The sequence below is a fragment of the Cystoisospora suis genome (genome assembly GCF_002600585.1).
Source record: "Cystoisospora suis strain Wien I chromosome Unknown contig_111, whole genome shotgun sequence".
NCBI classification, from domain to species: Eukaryota; Apicomplexa; class Conoidasida; order Eucoccidiorida; family Sarcocystidae; genus Cystoisospora; species Cystoisospora suis.
In genome coordinates, this window is record NW_027152913.1 from 115,551 (window position 1) to 137,697 (window position 22,147).

At 43.9% G+C, this 22,147-nt stretch overlaps 2 protein-coding genes across 2 annotated transcripts in view; one reads left to right on the top strand and one right to left on the bottom strand.

The window, feature by feature from the left end:
- On the top strand, positions 1-11,142 carry CSUI_000249 (ariadne family protein). The gene is made up of 7 exons (XM_068060483.1): positions 1-1,761; positions 2,899-3,008; positions 3,741-3,822; positions 4,489-5,018; positions 5,451-5,570; positions 6,359-7,369; positions 8,571-11,142. Exons 1-7 carry the CDS (start codon positions 1,465-1,467, stop codon positions 9,001-9,003), a joined length of 2,583 nt encoding a protein of 860 aa, XP_067927544.1. The 5' UTR covers positions 1-1,464; the 3' UTR covers positions 9,004-11,142.
- Positions 9,963-22,147, bottom strand: part of CSUI_000250 (ma3 domain) — a 13,955-nt gene continuing 1,770 nt past the window's right edge. The window contains exons 3-10 of the mRNA XM_068060484.1: positions 19,467-21,289; positions 17,140-18,277; positions 16,367-16,493; positions 15,301-15,579; positions 14,575-14,692; positions 13,743-14,150; positions 11,746-12,254; positions 9,963-10,094 (exon numbers count right to left, since the gene is read on the bottom strand). Of these exons, the coding sequence (XP_067927545.1) occupies positions 11,835-12,254; positions 13,743-14,150; positions 14,575-14,692; positions 15,301-15,579; positions 16,367-16,493; positions 17,140-18,277; positions 19,467-21,289 (4,313 nt within the window). The 3' untranslated portion in view covers positions 9,963-10,094; positions 11,746-11,834. The remainder of the gene's footprint in view (positions 10,095-11,745; positions 12,255-13,742; positions 14,151-14,574; positions 14,693-15,300; positions 15,580-16,366; positions 16,494-17,139; positions 18,278-19,466; positions 21,290-22,147) is intronic.

The following is a 22,147-nucleotide window of genomic DNA, read 5'->3' on the forward strand; positions in this document are numbered from 1 at the left end:
AAAGCTCTTCTTTCTCTCTCCGCCCTTTCCCGTCTCCTGTTAGAGTGGAGTCGACAGAGAACAGGCATCTCTCCGGGGTTTCAAGCCCTTGCCTTAAGCTGTTGTATCTTCCCTGCATGCGTGTATACGATCAAAATTAGAGATAAGTTCAAGCTGACACCGTTCCCATCGTCTGTTTTCGGTATTTCTTTCTACACTTGTCCATTCGACGTTCTTTGTTTCTTCTCTATCATCGTTTGCAATTGTTTCTTCTCTTGAATTCACCGCCTCTTCTTCCCCTGGTCTCCGCCTCTGTCTTTCTCTTTCGTCTAAGAGAAAGGAAGGTTGTCTCGTCAGTTTCTCCCTTTCCCCTCTTCTATCGTTTTCTTGGAGGCTACTTGGATCAACTGTCAGTAGTTGTCTGACCTTTCCCGGTCGACTTTTCACGCAGTCTCGGACCTTCTTCAATCCCCAGAAAAGTCTCAGACCTTCTTTCTCTCCTCAGAAAAGGTGGACCTTTTGTCTGTGTTCCTAACAGAGAAGGAACGTGTGTTTCTCTCTTTTTCTTTCTCGGGTTTGCCGTCAGTTAGGGCGGGAGAGAGGGTAGATAGAGAAAGGCGGAAAGAAGATCAGTAGTGAGAAGTCGAGACAGGAGATCTTACCTGCAGTTCTCTTCTTGTTCTGACCTTTTCTCTCTTTCATTGCTCTTCAGCTTTGCCGTATTCCTCGTTCTATCTTCTTTTCTTTCATCTCTTGGTCACTAAAGAGATCGTAAAATTCCCTAGTTGCTAAGTAATCATCTCCCTTCTTCGGTCCCGTGTATGTACACCAGAGGGAGACGGAAGAGCCGGTTGCTTTCCTTGTCTTTTCTTTCAAGACCCACCTCATAGCATTCTGTACTTCCGCTGATACAAGAGGGAGAGGAGCATGCAAAACTGGCGTTTCTTGGCTCTTTTCGTCTATCGCGCCTATGAGACAGAAATGACCTCCGTGAACAAGAAGATCTGTCCTTTGTAACAGACATATAGACGAAAAGCTGAGAAGAGGTATATGGAGAGTAGAGGACATTTATCACTAAGTGATATGACTTCCGCCGGGTGTACATACACCTGACTCCTGTCTTCCAGAGGATAGAATTCGTCTTACGTACTTTATCAGCACATACCTTCTATTGTAGCCAATCAAACATATCTTTGCTTGGCTAAGCAAAAGCCCCTCTCTTATAAACAGTTTTCGTGCCGTCCTCCTAGTCAAGTCTACTCGTCGTGTGTATGTACAGCTCAGTAGGCAAGAATTACACGCTGCGCGGGAGATGGTGCACGTGGGGGAGAGACAGGTGATCTCTGTAGCAGTTCGCTAGGAGTTATGAAAGAAGAGGAAATGCTTTATCTTGATCTATTTTAAAATCTACAACGCAGTCGGACAGAGACAGTAGGCGTGGAACAAGGAAGAGGTGAAGAAGAAGAACAAGAAGAAGAAGAGAAGATGAAGACCCAGAGGAAAAAAGGAGACAAAGAAACGAGTGAGAAAGAAGAAGGAGACATGAGAGAGTCAGAGGGAAGGTTAGGCAATTCTTCCATGCTTGCATGTAAAGATAAAAGCTTGGAGAATGATAGTTGCGGAGAAGTCAAGTCGACATACGTTCATGAGGAGGATGAAGAGGAAGAAGAAGAAGATTATGAAGAAGAAGAAGAGTTAGCTTCCGAGGAATACATCTATGAAGAAGATTCGGACATTGAAAGAGACTTCCTTCATCTCACTCAGGCACAAACCTTTGAAAAAGTATGCTTAAAACTTCTCTTTCTTTCTCTCTTTCTTTCTTTCTTTCTTTTCTTCTTTCTTTCTTTCTTTCTTTTCTTCTTTCTTTCTTTAGACGAGGCCCTTGAAAGCTACGTCTAATAGACAGCGCAGTGCCTGTCTTAAAGAAGGGGGGGGTTGATAGTATTTACACCTAGGCCAAGGAGACAAAGACAGAGTTGTGAGAAAGACAGGATTTCTCTCTCTTCTTCCTTCTCTCTTTCTCTTTTCTGTCTGTGTACGGGGACCTAATGAAGCAATACCCCCCTCTATCATGCTCCTCATCTATCTTCTACCTTTTCTTCTTCTCTTCCCGTTCTTCTCTCTTGTCCTCTTCTTTCTACCTGTCTCTCTTCATCTATTCCTCAGTGCCTCCATCAGCCCACCCCCCTACTTACATATATCGATATGCAAAACTCCCTCTCTATATGTATATATATCTCTCTACATATATGTGGTATGGATCTACTGTGACTAAAGAAGGAGCAAGGAGAAGGCCTTCTTCTATCAGTTCTCTCCTGTCTTTGCCTTGTCATTCCTTTAATAGGTCTTTCCGTGAGTTACCTGTTTCTCTCTCTCTCTCTAATTAGCAGCGCCCATGATGATCTAAATCTCTCTACTTCTTTTTTCTCATTTCTTCTTCTTCTTCTTCCTCTTCTTCTTCCCTGTGAGATTCCTTCGCTACTCTCAGTTCATCTATATCTTTCTTCTACTCGTGGATAGAACGTCTTCATGCTCTAGATAGTGAAAGGAAAGAAACGTGAGGAAGGAAAGAAAGACAGAAAGACAGCTCTCTGTATGTCTTCTCTGAGAGAGAGAGAGAATACATACTCTTTCATCTCTTTAATCAATGCCTACGCAGCACATTACTTCTCACCTGAACCCCTAGCTAGCTGGCTAGCTGGCATTGTCGTCCATACGTAAACACATATACATAATAAAGTCACCTCTTCATGTAGATACACACCTAGATATCTAAACTTTCCTTTATCTGTATATCTAAGGAAGAGGGTTTCAAGTCTTGATTGACTGCAAAGGACGGGTAGATGAGAGGGAAAGATTCGCTAGCCAGTGGATGCCTTTTTCTTGTCTGGATTTGGTTGATGTCTATGTCTATCCTAGCCAAGTCCAGTCCCTTATCGAAGTTTATCTCATGCGGCGGCTCGGGAAAGAATGACGGAAATTATTCGTGAATCGACGGAGCTTCTGAACGTCGATGATGATGTTGCTGCGTAAGTCTTTCTGTCGAGAGGTTCTCTACAGATTGTGCCTTTTCAACTTTTCAAGAAAGAGAGAAGAGAAAAGTAGATCAAAAGATGAAAGACAGAGAGAAGATAGAATCCTATGGCTATGCTATGGCTGTTTTTCTTCTTCGAGAATGTGTCTTAGATCTTCTCTCACTCTTATCTCCATCTCTCCTTGTGTCTCTTCTTTCTCTCTTTCCTTCTGTCTCTTCTTCGTCAGGAGTTAAGACAGACGTATTAGAGAACTGAGGCGACTGCATGCGTATGTATGGAGGTGCTCCCTGTCTTCTCTTCATCTCTTTTTCTTTCCTTTCGTTTTTCTTTATCTCAAGTGACGGCTTCTCTTTCCTTTTGTCCTCCAGGTGGAAGTATCTTAAAGCCCTGCCTACTAATACATGTATACTTATATACATCTATACATGTATCAACACGCGTACATATGTATACATATATAGATATATATATAGAGAGAGAGAGAGAGCGGCTGTGTGAGGAAGATGTGTTCAAAGATGTATCTATATGAGAGAGGGAGTATAGGTGATGCACATATGTCTACATGTGTATACGTGGATGTAGATATCTATATATGTAGAGAGATGAGGATAGGAGCAAGAAGTAGCCTTCGAGTTTTCTAAGCAGAGAAAGGCTTCTAAAAGCCTGCTAGGTTCCTGGACAGTCCATAAGTCTCTTCTTTTCTCTTCTTTCTTTTCTTTCTTGTAGGTTGTTGCTGGGGACGTATCGATGGCATGCAGATGACTTAATTCAGGAATGGTTTTCTGACCAAGCTAGTGTCTTAGCTAAGGTATCTCTGTCTGTTTCTTCTTTTCCTTCTCTTCTTTCTTTTTTCTCTCTCTTTCCCAAGGCCAGAGGAGCGAGTAGGAAGAGAAAGAAGAAACAGGATGAAGGTGGAGCCATTCGCTCCTCTCTCTCCATATCATTCAGATAGACGTACCTCTCTATAGATGTGCGTATGTATGGCTATGTATGCCCTGGGGATGTCTGTATGTAGGTGTCTGCGTCGAGATGTATATGTATACGAATATAGATGCCTATGTGTATGTATATGTGTTGTGTAGTGTATATACATATGTACGCGTATACGTCTTCCTCAGATACGTAATGGCAGGTATCTCTTCCGTTATATAGCTTACGTAGCTTCACCTTCTTCTTTCTTTGTCTAGTCTTCTTCATATAGGGAAGGAGGAGGCCCTGCAGTTTGTCCAGGGAGAGATTTTATCTTTCTCGATACAATCATGACTTCCTTTTGTTTCATCCACCAACTACCAGTTAACAGGTCAGCACATGTTTCCCTGTACATACATACATGCATACATACGTATACATTATGTATAAATCACTTCTCTCTTCTTCTTTCTCTTCTTTGTATTCACATTACATCTATCTTTAATCTATCTCTGATCTATCTTTAATCTATCTATCTTTACTCGATCTGTTTGGCTATTTGTAGGCTCGATTACCTGCGTCATGTCTCAAAGAAGAAGAAGAACCATCACTAGATCAGAGAGAGGAAGTCCCTCTTCCTTCTTCTTCCTCCTCCTCGTCTTCTTCTTCTTCTGTGTGCAAGGCAAAGAGATCTATTTCTCAAGCGTCTTGCTCTGATAGAGATGAATCTACCCCTTCAGGTACTACTCGTCAAACTACTAGCATGAATGATGCGCAACTCCCACAAGGACGGAGAACATCGCCTCGCCTAAGAAATAAATCCATCTCTTCTTCTTCTTCTCCCCCGTCCGCATCAGCATCTTCTGGCTCGGTGGAGACAGAGACAGACACGAAGAGGAGATCTAGCACAACAGATGGTACTCCTGAGTCCCCTGGAGTGAGGAAAGAGAAAGAGAAGTTCGCAAGCTCTTCTTCAGCTACGTCGGCTGTAGAGGGAGACGCGGAAGGAAGAATGTTCGATTGCCCTATCACTACCTTACGGGTCCCTTTAGAAGAGACAGCGGCTTTACCCTGCGGCCACCGATTCTCTAATGAGTAAGAAAGAGAGAAAGAAAGACGAAGAAGAAGAAGAAACATGAGTAGTCTTCATCCACTTTCAGAAGATGGTCCATGTGCAGGAAGGGAGAGAGAGGAAAGAGGTCAAGTTCTTTCCTTCTCTCAGGTGCGAAGGTAGTGGTAGGAGTACGTCTACGACATGCATGTATCACGTGCATCCTGTGCATATCATAGACATAAGATAAAAATGAGGTAGAGGATCTCCTATCTATCTCTAATTCATCTATCTCTCTATTTTTAAACTATTCATCTACCTATCTTTATCTATCTATCTACCTATCTATCTATCTTTAGTCTATCTCTTTATTTCTCTTTAATGTGTATGTCTATCTATCTCCGATCTATTTATCCATCTATCTTCAATCACTTTTCAATCTATCAGTGGGTTCTCACGTTTTTCGTGGCGTGCAGGGGGGGTCTTTGTCGTTTCCCTCGATTCATGTCTATCCCATGGGAGTGTACGTACAGGTGCTGGCGGATGTACCTGAAAGCCGCCTTAGATGAAGGGCCTGAAAGCGCTGTGGAGAAAAGGTAAGTAAAGAGAAACGAATCGTAAACGTCGCCTCAGAGGAATCATTCTCTCTTTTTCTTCGCTCCTTTCTTCAGAACTCACTTCCAGGTGTACGTACACCTGGCGGTGTACGTACACCCGCACGATTCTGTAAAGTTCAGCTGCTCTTCTCTCGGTCGTGGCGACCCCCCATTGGGAGGGTAGATTACAGAGGCTCTTTAGACAGCATACGCCTGTCTTCTTTCACTCCCGACTTTTCCTTCTTCTTTTGTTTACCTGCCGCAGATCAGGAGGGACTGGATGAGGTTAATTTGTTTTGTGTCTTCTAGATCCAAGTTTTCTTCTCTTCTCTACTTTCTGCACGTGTTTCTTTAGAAGTACATACCTCTTCTCGTTTCACACCTTTCTTCACTTCTCATGTCTCTCTCCCCCTTTCTTTCATTCTTTCGCTGGCATAAGTCTTTGGAGATGTACTGGGGAGACGTAGAAGCAGCTTCAGTTCTTTTTTATGTGAGAGCTCTAGTAGCTAAAGACATGGGTATATCTCTCTCATACAATATGCATCTACATCCCTTCAAGGGGGGTCGGCTGACTCTCTCTCTCTCTTTTCATATACATACATGTTGTATAAGTAAATCTATGTATGTGAGCCCTATATGTCTGTCTTTCTCTGAACTTATACATCAGCAAGAGAGAGCCTTTTTAGTGTCTTTTCTGTCTTCTTCACTCCTCTTTTTGCTCTCTTTGTCTTCTTTCTTCTCTCTTCATCTTCTTCGTTCTCTTTCCTTTCTTCTTTTCCCCACTGTAGGTGCCCTTCATTCAAATGCGGGGAGATCGTAAGAGAGTCTTTCTGGAAGCGCTTCGTTCCACCTTGGCAGCTAGATCGACTTCACGATTTCCAGCTACGATTGTTCATAGAGAGACATCCCTCGTTTAGTTGGTGCCCCGCTCCTGGATGTACTTATGCTGTTGAACTATGCGATACTACCACTACTACTAGTGCTGCTCCTACGACTCGCGGTCTCCCTTCTTCTTCTTCAGCTTTCTTCTCTCCATCTAGTTCTTCTTCATCTCCTCCTCCTGCTTCTACTGCTACTGCTAGTGTAGACCAAAGTCGCTCTTCTTCGTTGTCTGCTTCTTCTTCTTGTGCTGATTCCTCGCACAAGACTTTACAAGATGAGAAGACTCCAGAGAATCCCACTTCATCGCCGTCTGCATCTCTTTCTTCTTCTTCTTCCTCTCGAGCTGACAACGACCAACCTTCCTCTTCCTCCTTTTCATCTCCTCGTACAAAGAAAGCGAAAGAACAGCAAGACGAAGACAAGAAGAGATCCCATCCTGATACATCTTCATCCTCTTCTTCGTCTTCTTCTTCTTATGTGCGTGAGGTCTCTCAGTTTTCCTATGCAACCCATCGAGGGACAGGGAACGGGCTCCAAGGAGGAGACGTGAGCTGTGCATGCGGCATGCGGTTTTGTTTGTATTGCGGGGAGGAGCCTCATCGACCTGTTCCTTGCGAGATCATTCGGAATTGGCTCTTAAAGAACCAGAGCGAGGCAGATAATATGACGTGGATTCTCGTCCATACAAAGAATTGCCCTAGATGTAAACAGCCAATTGAGAAAAATCAAGGCTGCATGCACATGACCTGTCGGTGTGGCTATGAATTCTGCTGGTTATGCCTGGGTGACTGGAAGAAGCATCAGACAAGTAATTTCTATCGATGCAATATCTACGAGCAAAGACCTCCGGACCCAAATGAAGAAAAGAGGAAAAAAGCTGAAGAATCTCTTGAAAGATATGCACATTACTTCGAAAGGTAAGCGGGAGAAGAGACACTGGGGAGAGGAAAAAAGAAAAGAAAGAAAGAAAGAGAAGGGATATGAGGAAAGAAGGGCAGAGACTGCTAAGAACATAGATAGATACAGAAATAGACAGATTGATAGATAGATAGACAGATAGATTAAAGATAGATAGACAGACAGACGGTCTATCTCTCTCTTCTTGTCTTTCTCTCCGGGTCTCCATGATTGCCTTAACTAGTGTGGGTATCTCCCCCGGACGGATGCTCCTGTCGTGATGTATAGACGCCTGGCTTCCTTTCTCGAGCTGTAGTCTATGTGTCTTCGATGTATCTTGACTCTATCTCCCTCCAGGGAATCTCTCAGTACCGATGGATCTCTTTCATATCTATCTATCTATTCTTTCTTTCTTTCTTTCTGGGCAAGCCCCCGTCTTTGGTGCAAAGCAATTTTTTCTTTCGCTTCCTCCTTCACAGCCAGAGTGTTGCTAGTAAAGAAGCTTTTCTCTCTCTCTCTTTCTCTCTTTTTCTTCGCCCCCCCTATTTCACCGGTCTTTCTTATCTTTCGGTAGGGCCTCTGTCTAGAAGCGAAGGAAGAGGCGAAGGTAACGAATCGAAGTGTAAATGTCGAGTTTCATTCGCAGAAGACCTTGGAAGTAATTACAGGAATAGCACTTTTCCCTGACTCTACAGAATTCTCCCACTGGTCGCTTTCTTTCGTTTGTCTTCTTTGGATCGATTCTTCTCTTGTCTATCGAATTTTCATCTCTCTTGATTGCATGCCCTTCTTTTCCGCCCTCCCTCGCTCCCTCCCTTGCTTCTTCTTTTCTTCCCCTCTTTCTTCCTTTCTATCTCTCGCTCCTCTTTTTCTTTCTTTCTTCAACTCCACCAGGTGTGTCCTTCGCGAACACCTTATCTCCATCATCTCTATATTATCTTGTCTCTCTCCCTCTCTTTTCTTTCATCTCTCTCTCTCTCTCTTTTCTTTCATCTCTCTCTCTCTCTCTTTTCTTTCATCTCTCTCTCTTTTCTTTCATATCTCTCTCTCTCTTTTCTTTCATATCTCTCTCTCTCTCTTTTCTTTCATATCTCTCTCTCTCTTTTCTTTCATCTCTCTCTCTCTTTTCTTTCATCTCTCTCTCTCTCTTTTATCATTCCTTGCGTTCTTTGTGTGCCCCCTTGTTTGTCTTCTTCTTCTTTTTGCCTCTTCTCTGTGTAGATACGGAGCGCATTCGCACGGCCAGAGGGTTGCCTCAGAGAGACAAATCGCGCAGATGCTGAAGCACATGAGAGCTCTCTCTCAGAGAACGTTACGTGACGTCTCCGAAGTGGAATTTCTCGAGAACGCAGTCAAGCAGATTGTCGAGTGTCGTCGTATGTTGAAGTGGTCGTACGCCTTTGGTTTCTTTGCTGAATGGCCCGAAGCACATCGCAAGGATCTCTTCGAGTATCACCAAGGTCAGCTCGAAAGAAGTCTCGATCTTCTCCAAGAGAAAACAGAAACCTTCGATCCGGACGATTTCTTGGAAGGAGGAGAAGATGGTCTTCATAGATTACAAATCTTCAAAGCTGAGCTAATTGATCTTACACGGGTTATAGGCGGATTCTTCAGAAATATATGCACCGTCTTCGAGGATGAATTCTGTACCTAGTAGGAGGAGGAGATGAGGAGATGAGGAGGAGGAGGATTACAAGCGAGGCCCGCGACAGAGAAGGAAGAGAAAGCAAAAGAAGAAGAAAGAGAAGGAGGTAGAAGACTGGGGAAGAGAGACAGAAAGAAAGAAAGAAAGAGAACAAGAGAGTGAAGGAGACGTGAAAAAGGTGCGATGGTTGGAGGGGGGGATAGAGTTGCTGTGGGTTCGATTCCTGGGAGGTGTCAATGAGGTAAAGACGACATTATATAGCAGATTTCTTATAGGCGAGGGGTAGGTGAGGGAATGAAGAGAAGAAGATCTCCTTCTTCTTCTTCTTCTCTTGCTTTTTGTAGTGGCGCATCTTCTTGGCAAATTGATGAGAGAGAAGGAGGAGGAAGAAAAAGAGAGAGAGAACTACAAGAAGCTAGAAGGAGTTAAGTGGGAGGAGACCATTGAGGGGGGAGAAGAAGAGACAAGAGAGGGTGGAGTAGGATGGATAGGAAGAGAAAGAGGGAACGTTTTGAGAGAGAAAAAGAGAAAATGAATAAGAACAGCGAACAGGAAAGAAGAGAAGGAACAAAACGACGGAATGATGAGAAAGGGATTGAGTGCATGCATTGAAATAGAAAGAAAAAGATTAACTTGTATATGCACTCCAAGGAACATCCAAACGGGGAGACTCTCTTCCTGCTTTCTTCACTCGGTTTTCTTGAATCTGCTCTCTCTTTCTCTCTTTTGTCTTTACTACTGAAGGTTCCCTTCTAGAATAGATGAATTTTATCTCACTTGATCAATGATGTAGGGGCGCCTCCTCTTACTAAAACTACTACCATACCGTGGGGTGTATGTACAGCGGCTACTAGAAGTCGTAACTAGCTCTCTGTCTTTTTCCTTCTTTGTTGGTACGTAGAACGCGTGGTGTTTTAGGTGGGGAAGACGTTCCTTTCCTTCTGTAGAGAAGTTCCTTGCCTCGCATCTTAGGTGTTAGAGGGTAGATCAAGAGCTTCTTCTTCTCTCTCTTCTGATAAGAAGAGAGGCTTCAAACAACCTGAAGAAGGGCCGGGCGTCAGGAGATGAAGAAGATAAAGAAACGGATCTTCTCTCTTACTCTTAGAAAAAGAAAAGAAAGAGTGGAGATGATCTCTTTGCATGCATGCCCGGGGAGGCACAGAAAAGGAGAAGTCTTCTTTGTATCTTCGTCTTTTCGTTTATCTTCTCTTAATCACCCGTATGAGTTAATTCTTGTCTCATTCAGAGTCAATCAGGGAGGTTTTCTGTCTGATCGGAAATTTTCCAAGGTGAATCCATTCATTCAGATTCGCTTTTCTTCCTTCTTTTCTTCTTCATCTTCTTCTACAGGCATCAATCAAGTAGAGTTCCTCTTCTTATAGCATAGACTAGTCTCTCAGGTTCTCTTGTACCAGTCAATGCTTGATCTCTCCCTATTGAAAGTAGAGGAGCGCAATGATGAGTAATAGACAGGCATGACGATACGATTGGATCGAAGCTTCATAGCCTTCATTCCTGTCCTTTCGACTTTTCCTCTTCTTTCGTGTCACGGAGTACATTCTCTTTGATGGATAGAGATATACAGAGATAGGTGAAGGAAAATGTAATATTTCGAGCTAGTTGACAATGTAAACATGCAGAGAAAGCGGCATCATGGCGGCGCAACTTTTCCTATTTCTCCTCTTTATCAGACAGTAACGGTCGGTTCTTTCACGTGTGCAAGCATCCCTCCTGGCGTGTCTGAAGATGTATGTGTCTATATGGATGTATTTATGTATACATGTGTGAATATGGAGGTAAGTATATGTATGAATATGTAGTATGCATGTCTTGATAGCCCGGCGAATTCCATATGATTTTTCTTTCATTTCTTTTTTCCTTTGCTTTCTTACAAGAGACATGTCTATCTTCTTCTTTTCTTTCTCCGTCGAAACTTCTCTCAACTGCGATTCCCACTGAATTCTCTCTGCATCTCTATTAAGACCAGCTAAGAAGGTCTAACGTTTCTTTCTGTGCATGCGTCATACATTCATTCATTCGTTCTTTTCTTTCTTGGTGTCTCCAATATTCTCGTGGTCGCAAAAGAGGGGGATTAGAGATCTCCTTTGAATTCTGTCCGTGTCACAAGACTTTTTCTTCTTCACTCCGTTGAGGTTTCTCAAAAGAGCTGAAAAGAGACAATTCGACTCTTCTCCTGACTCGCGTGCTGCTGTGGGATTAGAGAGAGATACATAAATAGATAGCTTAAATACAGAGAGAGGCAGGTAAATCCCTAGGTAGAGAGAGATAGATATATAGATACAGAGGGGTAGGCAGTTAAGAAGACAGATAGACAGATGGAGTTTCTAAGTCTCCTCGAGATTTGACTACAGAAAGATCGGTGCAAGAGATCACCCACGCGGACATGCGTAGGATTCTCTTCCAGGTAGGCTGTCTATCCAACGCATGCAGACGTCCAAAACCTTGTCTATGTGGGTGGACTATGTCAAATCGACTCCAAACAGAAGGGCATCTGCTAGGAGTAGAGGAGAGAAAGGAACGTTCACTGGGAAAAACTACCAGAGTTGAGAGAGAGAGAGAAAGCTCGTCGCGGTGATCCATCCAAATGCATACAGAACACATACAAAGATACATAAGACACACATTCACACCCCCCAAGATACACATGTGTACCTCACATACAACCGTATACATATATATATATATATATACATATAGATATAGATAGATATAGATATAGATAGATATATGTGCTCCACGAGTTAGTATACATGTCAGCTGAGAACATCCTTGTACAGCTTTGTCAAAGCATCGTCAGACTGGGTCTTCTTCTTTCTGCCTTACACACGAAAGGACTCCGTCATATCGTCATCTTCGTCATCTTCCGCTTCAAACGTCTTCTGTTTCCTCATGTAGTACAGGACTTTTTCTATGGTCTCCTTGATCGGCTTATAGTCGGTCACCCCTGGGGACTTCTTCATAGTACCATCTGCATGCAGTTTGGAACTACCGCTGCTTGTTTTCGCACTCTTCCTCATAACGAGATCTTTCTCCTCCATCTGAGTGATCTCTGGTAGCACTAAGTCTTCCATCACAACAATGAAGGCCTCGCGTACATCCGGTAAGGCAGAGAGAGAGAGAAAGTGTCGAAGAAGAGAAGTAGAAGAAGGCGGGGCGAGGGTGTTTGAATCCGAGGAGCCGCTGGTGCAAGACGGAGATGTTTTGGATGATATGGATGGACACAAGAGTTCCATACAAAGCTGAATTGAGAAAGACAAGACAATCGATGGATGAATCGATTCGACCCTATCTCAGTGCTCCCTCTGTCATTTGGAAATTCTACCAGGGAAGAGTGTGATTAGAATAGAAGGGAGAGCATGGGGCTATACACTCCTTTAGCATGCAATATTCCTCCTGTTGAAAGAGTGAATGTAGGCTTTTTGTTCGTGTGTATCGGCAGGATAATCGTATACACATATAGAGATATACTACTTGTACTCGACAGCAGGCTCACTTTAAACATACGCGGACAACGCTCTCCGTCTTCATATACATATATATATATATATGTGTATGCATATGTAGTACAGTACCAAGCCATTTGAATAGCTTAGTATTAGTAGGTATTAAACTCATACAGCAGAGGAATATGCACGAGTACCTATCTCTCATCCTACTGCCATATAGCGAGACATGTGGTATCGAGTTGCCTGCATGCAGAGTGTATGTACACTTGAACCATTTTCTTCATTTCTCTCATGTGCTTCCTTGGCCATTAACACGAGAGAGGATGATGAAAACTTCTCTGAAGAAAAAGAGACAGCTTGTTTAGCAACAAAGAATGGGGCGGATCTTGATCCTCTAGATAGGCTGAGACTGGATAGAAGAGCAGTAGTGAGAAGAAGACTTAAACAGCCTAGCATTATTCATAGTGCGGCAAAGACTTCTGTGGGGTTGCTATATCCTGTCTCTCTCTGTCTCTCAATCTTTCCCTTCTTGCCTCTTTCAAGAAGAGCCCTAGTTTGCCAGATAGGCCCATCTGTCCTCCTGCCTTCTGATGCTCTTCTTCGAAGTTCAAGAAGCGAGAGATTCGCAGCTCGATCACACCCAAGCGAATCTGCGGTATGGGCACAAAGAAAGAAATTCGGAGACAGGCAAACGAAAAAGAGAAGAGAGAGACAGGAGATACACAGAGAGATATAGATGTATGGATAGACAGTCGAGAGAGAAAGAGAGAGAAAAGACAACCTATAGGAGTAGTGACAGTAGGTAACCGAATGAGAGACCACTCTTCTTATCTCTCTCTCTCTCTAAGGTTTCTTCGCTTGCCTTCCAATAGAGTTCTTCTGCAGAGAAATGCAAGAGAACGTTCAACCTTACCCACATATCGACACAGCAGTCGGTAGGGATGAAGAAGACCTGACTTCCTCTCCTTAAAAGAGTTTACATATATAGACGTATAGATATATATATATGTATATATGCATATGTACTATATGTATATATATATATATATATATACGTACATGTATTCGGCGTATGACGAGTGCGAGGAAACGGTAAGAGATTCCTGGTGGGTGGACTTGAACATACCCCTCCATACCGTCCTCCGTACACATATTTCTATATATATCTATTTATATGTATAGGTCTATATAGGTATAAAGATACAGAAGTCCCCTGTTAGCTTGAGGTATACAGGTATCATCCGATGTGAGCCAAGACGGTCTTCTTCCCTCTTAGCGTACAAGAAAAGCTTCGAGTTTGGCGAGATGAAGAAGCCTTCTTAGAGGAGATCCATGGGCGGCTGAATTTTGTGCTGCTAAGCCTCTCTGAAGAACCCTCTTGAACTTCGTTCCTTCCTTAGCTGGGAGGAAGAAGCACGTGCATGCACTACTCCCCCCTTCAAGCGAATTCGATGTGTTCGGAGAGCTTCCTCTCCCTGCTGGGAGATTCCTTCTATTCTTCGAAGAGAGAGAAAGAGTCGCTGCAGACGAAGAAGAAGAATTGGCTTGAGCTGAAGAAAGGGATTGACGAGAAGAAGAAGAAGAGCAACAGCAGTACCCGCATAGACGGCCTAGGACTTGGCAATAGAAAGGATTGAAAAATTTCTCCTGGAGACATGTATGAAGAATTACAGCTATAATGTTCGTTACCTAAAAGAAAGAAAGAAAGAAACACACACACACACACACAGACAGAAGAGCAGACACCTCCACACATCACAGAGAAAGAGAGAGAGAGAGGGGAACAGTCACCACACTACTTGACTCAGTGATACACCTAGATACACATATATATATATATATATATGTATCGTGTACACATACATATGTATAGAGAGAGAGGCAGATATTGTCAGCACAGGTATGACCTCTATCATCGGTTACGGAATGTATATATACAGATATAGATATACAGATATATATTGATGTATATTCATCCGTAGAGTAGAATCACATGGGATATATGTGTAGAGAGTAGATAAGAATATAGATAGGGAGGTATTGGTTCGGTAGATTCTCCTTTCAAATCTTCCGTCGGACGTGCGTCTTGTATACATAAGGAGAGATAGCGTACCTGATGCTTTTGAACGGAGCCTTGGCAAGAAGACTGGAGAATCCTCTGTACGGCACTATTAGGACTGTCGGAGGTCATGAGGGATAAGAAGATACTTCTCTGTTGATCGGTATGAAGTCTGTAGAAGCCGAAAGAGATAAAAGAGGAGAGATCCTGTGGCGAGGAATGGGAGAGATTCACCTGGCTAACTTCGATTATCTCTGCTTATCAAGTCGTAGTAAGGTGAGCTATTTAGCTAGCTAGGAGGCCCTCTACAGGTAAGACAAGATGTCTAGACATCTAGCCGACTTGGTTTTCTTCTCGTTTATACAATCACAGCGAGAGAAACCGCGTTGATACGGAGCTTCATAAGAATGGAGAAGGATGTCTATACATACACAAACGAAGGTTGTGTGCTTAGCTCAGTTGGCAAGAAAGAGAGATGTAAGAAGTCAGACTAAAGAAGAAGACAAAAGAACTTTCACTTTTCCTCCCCCAGAGACCTGAGCGGAACAGCCATCTCGACATGACAGAGACGAAATCTAGCAAAGATATATCCCCACGAGCAACCGGCTTCAGCAGATTCTTTCCTTTGCGATGCATGCCTATCACCCTGGATTCACACGGAGGTGTACATACAGCAGGGGGACCTCGATCTAGAAGACTCTCCATCTCCACTCTTTTTCTCCGTCAACACTCCCGATGTTCCTTTTCAGAGCAAATCCCCCGGGTAGCCGGTCTTCTTACCTTAGCTTAGCTGCGATTTCTAGAAGCCACGACGTACTCTGGGTGGAGTCAGGGGAGGGAGGATCACCGACAAGGCCTGTTGTCGACCTGCGTTCTACTCCTACCCCTCGAGTCGGCTTATATACGAGACTATGAGACTGTTTCTTTGTCTCTTTTGCAAGAGAAGAAAGCAAGTGACCCTCTTCTACATCTTTCCATGAAGAAACGTCCACAAGACAACCTGCTGATGTACGCAAAGGCGACGTCGGAGGAACGAGAGGACTTGTATGAAGCCAGCGTCTGAAGAGGAAGAAGAAAGACAGAAAGACAGAAAGAAGAGAAAGATTTGGACAGGCAAGATGACTAGGAGCTCTCGATAGCCTAAGCCAATCTCGCAGACTTCTATCCCCTTTGGCATTCATGAACCGAAAAAAGGAAAAGGAAGAAGAAGAAGATGAAGAAGAAGAAGAAAGTCATCCGTGTGTGGCGGGTGTAGGGGTGAAGGTATGGCGCCGCCGTCACTATGCCTTTCGATAGCGACACTTTGTTGATCTCTTTCGTCTCTTCTTTTGCCCCATGGAACAGAAAGTGAGCTTACGTGAAGTCGACAAGAATGTGTAGGAGAGGGAGTCACCCGTCACATACCTCACTCTCATCCCGTGTTAACCTCTTTCTTCCTATGAAACATACGCCATTCTCCTTCATAGATATCCATCACACCATCGCCATGCGGCCGTGAAACGTCTTTCTGTGTTTCTATTTGACCTGGAAGATTCCTTGCTTCTCTCAGTCTCATGGGAGAGTCTTCGCCTCTTGTCGATTCTAGCGAGGGCTCTCGCTGACTCTATAGGGGAGATGAAGCTGTCTGTGTATGGCTTGCATGGGGGAGACGAGGATGGCTATCTTCATTAAAGGAGAATAGACGACTGAAGATCTGGCGGAAAAGAAATACGTACATCTATCTATACAAGTGAAGGTTTCTCTTGCAATGGAACTACCATTCGTCTTGGCCTGATATGTACCAAGATAGACACGGGGGTATGTACACGGGAACGAAAAGAAAGGTACGTTTTCGTGTCAAGCTTACCTCATAGCTTCCTGAGAGGCTTTCGAAGCCAGGTGAACACTACTTGTCTTATTGTTCTTTAACTCCTGGAGTTCTCGTATAAGAAAACGAAGACGAGCCCCTCCTCCTGTCTCGCCATCTCCTTCACCTACAGACCGCAGCACGCATGCCATTCTCATCATAAGAAGGGACAAATCCTCGATTCTTAAGCGGTAGACAGCGACACTCTACCCCTGTGTGGCAGGTGAAGCCATCCCTTCCTGCCTCGCTCTTTGATACTACGGAAGTAGAGTGTCTACAATGGAGTCTATTAAACAGTGGTCTCCAGGGGCACCACCCGACTAGAAGAAAGAAGAAAGATATCAGATGAGATTTTAATCACCTAGATAGCTCAACCTCGTTGGCTGTTTTCGTGTCTCCTCGTGCACGTGTCTACATACTCAAAATGACGTAAGAAAAGACGAGAAGAAAGACGTCTCGCCGGCCGTACAGGCATACATATACATACACACATGTACATACATCCATATACATATACATATATATATATATATGTATTTCTACAGACATATTCATTTACGGATACATGCGAGATGTCGGTGAGACTTCAGGTCACGGGGTTTCTATTGAAGCCGTTAAAGAGGTGTCGAGAAGACCTCCTCCCCCACCAGCCATTCTTGAACCGCAGTAGAGATTTCATGCGGTGTCTATACACTCGGATCTTCACCCTACAGCTTGATCCCCATACTTGGGGTTCTTATAATCCAGATCTGAAGCTTTCCTTCCTTACGTACCTTCTCCGCCTTCTCCTCCTCCTCCTTGTCTCCGTGAACTTCCTTCTCCCTCATCTTCTCTCCATCGACGCCCTCCTCCCCCTGTCATCATAAGCCTTCTTTTGTGTTCCTCAATAGACAACTGCTCTTCTTCTTCTTTCTTCTTCTGCTTGTTCTTTTCTTCTTCCTCTTCTTGAACCACTAAACTTCCCTTCTTCTTTCCCCCTTCGCAAATCTCTTTTCTTTTCTGACTCTTTTTCTTCTTCTCGTCTGAGAACTCTCCATCTTCTCCATCTCCTCTCCTTCCCCCCTCATCTCCATATTGGCCCTTCTCTCCTAACGTGGCGGTTTTCATAAGACTCGTCCAAGCTTCTTTGAACAGAGCAGGACTCTCATTCCTCAGCTTCCCTCCTCCTAGTCTCAGCACCATCAAGAGACACTCGATCTGAAATTCCGATAGACCCCTGCAAGAAGAACTCGAGGCACCTAAGGACCTCTTCTCTTCGTTCTTTGCAGAGGGGATGTCTTCTCTCCGATCAGAATCTCCTTGGGGTTTCTCCTCCACTCCTTGGCATAGGCGTCGTAGAAGCTGAAGAAATAGAGAAGGAGGGGTAGCATTGTAATCGAAGAGGAAACAAAAAGCCGTTAAAATATGACGAATATACACCGACGAAAGACGTCCTTGTTCTTCTTCTTCTCCTCTTCTTAACGGATTCCCTTCCTTATTAGAGAGATTCTCTTGTTCTTCTTCACCCTCTTTCTCTCTTCTTCTTCTTCTTTGTCTTGTCTCTTCATCTTCTCCGTGAGAGGAAGAGGGAAAAGATCGAGGATCCTTCCTCTGTTCATGTGCTTTCATTAGAAGAGACGAGGACGGGAAGTACTTCTTAAAGGCCTTTCCTAAAGAAACAAGAAATATGGAACAGAAGGAGGGAGTATCCATCGCAGCTGTAAGGGCACAGCAAAGAGCTGTTTGGGTTGCGATTAAAGAGGCCGTTGAAAATTTACTTTCAATAGCGCTCTTCATGAGAAGAGACGAAAGGCTAACGCTTAATGTCTGGAAGAAAAACGTCTCTTGTTCTCTTCGAAAGACCTTCAGATCTCTGCTGGATGAAAGAGGAGTCGTAGAGGAAGAAGAAGAAGATGAACAAGGAGAGGGAAGCTGTAGATGTTGAAGAGACAAGACATCATGGAAAGAAAGAAGACCATTTGGATTGTGCTCTCCGTCTAGTTAACAAAGAAGAGAGATATGAAGAACGAGAGACGGGAGGAGAGAGGCCCTCGTCATAGTATTGCTAATCTAGGTGGGATAGAATGATATCAAGCCTAGCCAAGCGTTTTGTAGCATGCACGCCAAGGCCTAGGCACCGTGAGTGTATATACACAGACGGAACGTCAAGAGGGACAGACAGATGAAGTCGGCCTATACATCTATATAGAGAGAGGCCACTCGTAGTATGCGGTGTTAGGTACTTGAGAAACCAAACAGACAGATAAGGGTCCCCTTAGTCCCCCAAGACATACACATCTACACCTCTCTCTTTCTCTCTACATATACAATGAGAAACATAAGGAAGACATATGAGGAATGAGAAAGACTCCTTCATATATCTTGATCTGTTGTCTGTATACTGCTATGTAGAGGTGACGGAGAAAGAAGGAAAAAGATCTCCTTCTCTGTAGATCCTCAGCGGTTCTCTCCAGAACGCTCTTTGACGTTCTATGCAGAAAGAAATAGAAAGCATGGCATCGATCTTTCCTTTCGTAAAGTCACACCTGTCGTGAAGAAAGACAACAGCCTAAGATCTAAGACGCGAGCAAAGCCTGACGAAAGTCTCCTTAAGACACCTCGGGATTCACGTCTCACATACAGCAGGGGCGTGCTTTTCTCAACTCCATGAGAAACGGTCTGCTTCGATATGCCTATATATATGTACAGGATATACACGTATACATACAAACATATACATAGATACATTTACACAGATATACACCTGAATAATAGCAAGGGAACCACGAAAAAGAAAGTCTGAAGCACATCTCTGGGAAGTCTTTCTCATATATGAAGCTTCACAATAGGTGTATAGGCAGGAAGAGTTCACCTAGCCTCCTTGTCCTCTTATCAGTCTGCAGCTAGGAGGAGGAGGAGGAGGCAAGTCAGAAGAGATCTATTATTCATTATGTATGAAAGACTTGGTAGAATGGGGTATCTTCTATCTAGTCTAGCTGTAGGTTTCTATTGAAGTTAGTTAAGATCCTTATGAGCTGTGAGGGTGAGAGGGGAGCATAGGATTGGCCTTAAGAATCTCTCTCTCCATTCATCGTACATTATGGAAGTCCTCTTGTTTTACCTGAGCTAGCTGGGCGTGAATAAGCTTGAGAATCTGTTGGAGAATTACTTCAACATTGCCTTCAGAGACTCGATTCAAAACACCCTGTAAACGCGGCTGTAGAGACACCACGGCTGCTTGCACTTCCTTCTGAGCGCTTGAAGAGAACAGAAGAGGAGGAGGAGAAGTTGGAGTTGAAGAAGTCTTTCCTTGTTCCGAGGTAAAAAGATTTCTTTCGGTCTTCTTTTTATCCCCCGAAAGCGGGATTTGCGTATCTTTCTTTACATCCTTCTTCTTCTTCTGTTTCTCCTCCTGTCTCTTCGAATCGGAAGAGCCGATGACTGTATCAGTTGAGTCAAGAGCGTTAGATAGTGGGGCATTTTCTTCATCTTCTTGAAGAGAAGCAGCAAGGAAGCCTTGTTTACGTAGATGAGGAGGAAGATATTTACCTACTGGAGAGAGCGTTGCCTTCTGTTGAGGGGAGAGAGAAGAAGAGGAACTCGACACGTCTTCCTGCTCTTCTTGGTATCTTTGAACTTTCTGTGCTTGTCTTTCAAAATTCTTACTATCTTCAGTCTCTTCGAAAACATCTTCTTCAATCTCGCTCTCCTCTTCCTCATCTTCCTCAAGATCGTCTTCTTCTTCCTCCTCCTCCTCCTCTTCTCCTTCTTCTACGTCATCTTCTTCTTCGTCGTCTTCTGCCTCTTCTTCTTCTCCTTCTTCTTCTTCTTTCTCGTGTTGCTTTCTCTTGGTAATTAGTTGCTTCTCAGATGTCTCTCCTGCTAAGATATCGTCAAGGAGGCCTTGGAGCTCTTCATCGAAGCCATCGGTCACGAGCTCCTTTGTCAATTTCTTACTTTTCTTTTCTTTATCCATCCCTCGAATTCCGAGCTTCTTCTCGAGATCTTTCAACTCCGCGTCAAGGGCCTTTCCCACCTCATCCAAAAAAGACTGAGACCGACGATGACTCTGCTTGTTGAGAAGACTTAAAGCGGAAGAAGAAGGAGAAGATGAGGAGAAAGAGACAAGAGGATGCTTTTTGGATGAATTTCCTATTTCTTCTCCTTCTTCTCCTTCAAGCGTCGACTGTAAGACGCTCCCACGTAGATCGAGAAAGGGCCTATGCTGAGCTGCCTTGCGGCCGCACACCTCAGAGAAAGATACAAGTCTCTGTCTCTTTCCAGAATGGACTTCCTCTTCTTCCTCTTCTTCGTCTTCTTCCTCTTCATCTTCTTCTTCTTCTCTTTTTGAATTCATCCATCTACGTAAACGTATAGGGGTGCCTCTTGCATTCTTTCTCCTTTCCTGGTCTTGGAGAGATTCTTCTTGGACGCTTTTCTTTCGCTTCAGTCCTCCTATAGTTCTCTCCTGACTTTCTCTCTCTTCATCTTTTGAAGACGCTAAGGATGTCTTATGCGAAAGCAATCGATTTACATGGCGACTTCTCTCTCTATCACTATTATCAGCTTCTTCCTCCTCCTCCTCCCTGTCTACAAGACTTCTCCCACCCTTTCTCAAACGGTCTCCTTGTGTAAGTAGGGCTCTCTTTCTCTCTTCCACCTGTCTCTCTAGAGCCTCTTTCTGGCGTTGGAGCTTCCAGAGTTGCAGGTGTTGAGCTCTCAGACTTTTCTTCTGTTTGCGCTCTAAGCGGCGTCTTGTTCTCCTATCTAAGACAGCGGTCTTCGATCTCTTCAAATCCATCGCTAGTTCTTCTTCATGTCCGAACCCTGCCTGATCTTGCTCTTCTTCTTCTTCGTCTTCTCCTCTTCCTCTTCTTCCCTTTCTATCCTTAAAGTTGCGTCCGCTCCATGTGCCTGGGAGGTCCTCTACTTCCTCTTCTTCTGCTATATCATACGAGATGAGAGAAGAAGAAGAAGAAGAAAGAGAAAGGAACGCTTCAGAATAGTCACGAGGAGAATTCATCCATTGGGAAAAAGGAGAGGAAGAACAAAAGAAAGAAAGATGTGGAGGGAGATACATAAGGAGAAATATTGTGTAAGACTATATAGACAAAAATTGGGAATTGAAAGATAGGAAGCTAGAGAGAGAAAGACAGAGAGAATTCTACGGGGAGCTCAACTTCAGATGGATACTACAAAAGAAAGATTCCCCCCTGAATCTTCGTTGATAAGTAGAAAAATAGAGAAGAGCCCATCAGCTAGCCAAAGGGTCGATAGAGAATTCCTACCACATCGGTTTAAAGGCTCGTCGTGGTGCCACAGGGGCACCTCCCTCATGCCGCAAAAGGCCATTCGATACTCATGGAAAGAATCCGAGCATCGAGCTAGCCGGAGATTCGCACACTCTCTCCTTAAAGGAGAGAAACACCAGGGGTCCCTTTTCCCCCTTGACAAAGACAATGAACGCGTGTAGAAGAGAGAGAGGCTTGAGAGAAAGAGAACAAGTAAGAATGTGAAGAAGATACTGAGAGATAGAAGATACCACAAGAAGTCCGCGTGTAGATGAGAAGAAGAATGATGAGAGGTCGGTAAAGATCTAGCATTAAAAGGGATACTGTTCAGGAAAGAATCTCCAAGAAAAAGCAACTTGTTTGAAATTGCAAGGATCACGTCGATGAAAGTAGCATGGAGAGTTCGATACACGCGAGGTGCCGATTCGCCGATTCACGATACATGCAAGAAGAACAGTCAGTCGTGGGGAAAGAAGAGAAGCTGAAGAGGAATTTGGAAAAGAAGAAGCGG

Excerpts from the sequence above, each read along its gene's own strand:
- CSUI_000249 (XM_068060483.1), top strand. The coding sequence starts at position 1,465 with ATGAAGACCCAGAGGAAAAAAGGAGACAAAGAAACGAGTGAGAAAGAA. Across the intron at positions 1,762-2,898 it reads AGGCACAAACCTTTGAAAAA|CCAAGTCCAGTCCCTTATCG; the intron begins GTATGCTTAAAA and ends TGTCTATCCTAG. Across the intron at positions 5,571-6,358 it reads GAAAGCGCTGTGGAGAAAAG|GTGCCCTTCATTCAAATGCG; the intron begins GTAAGTAAAGAG and ends TCCCCACTGTAG.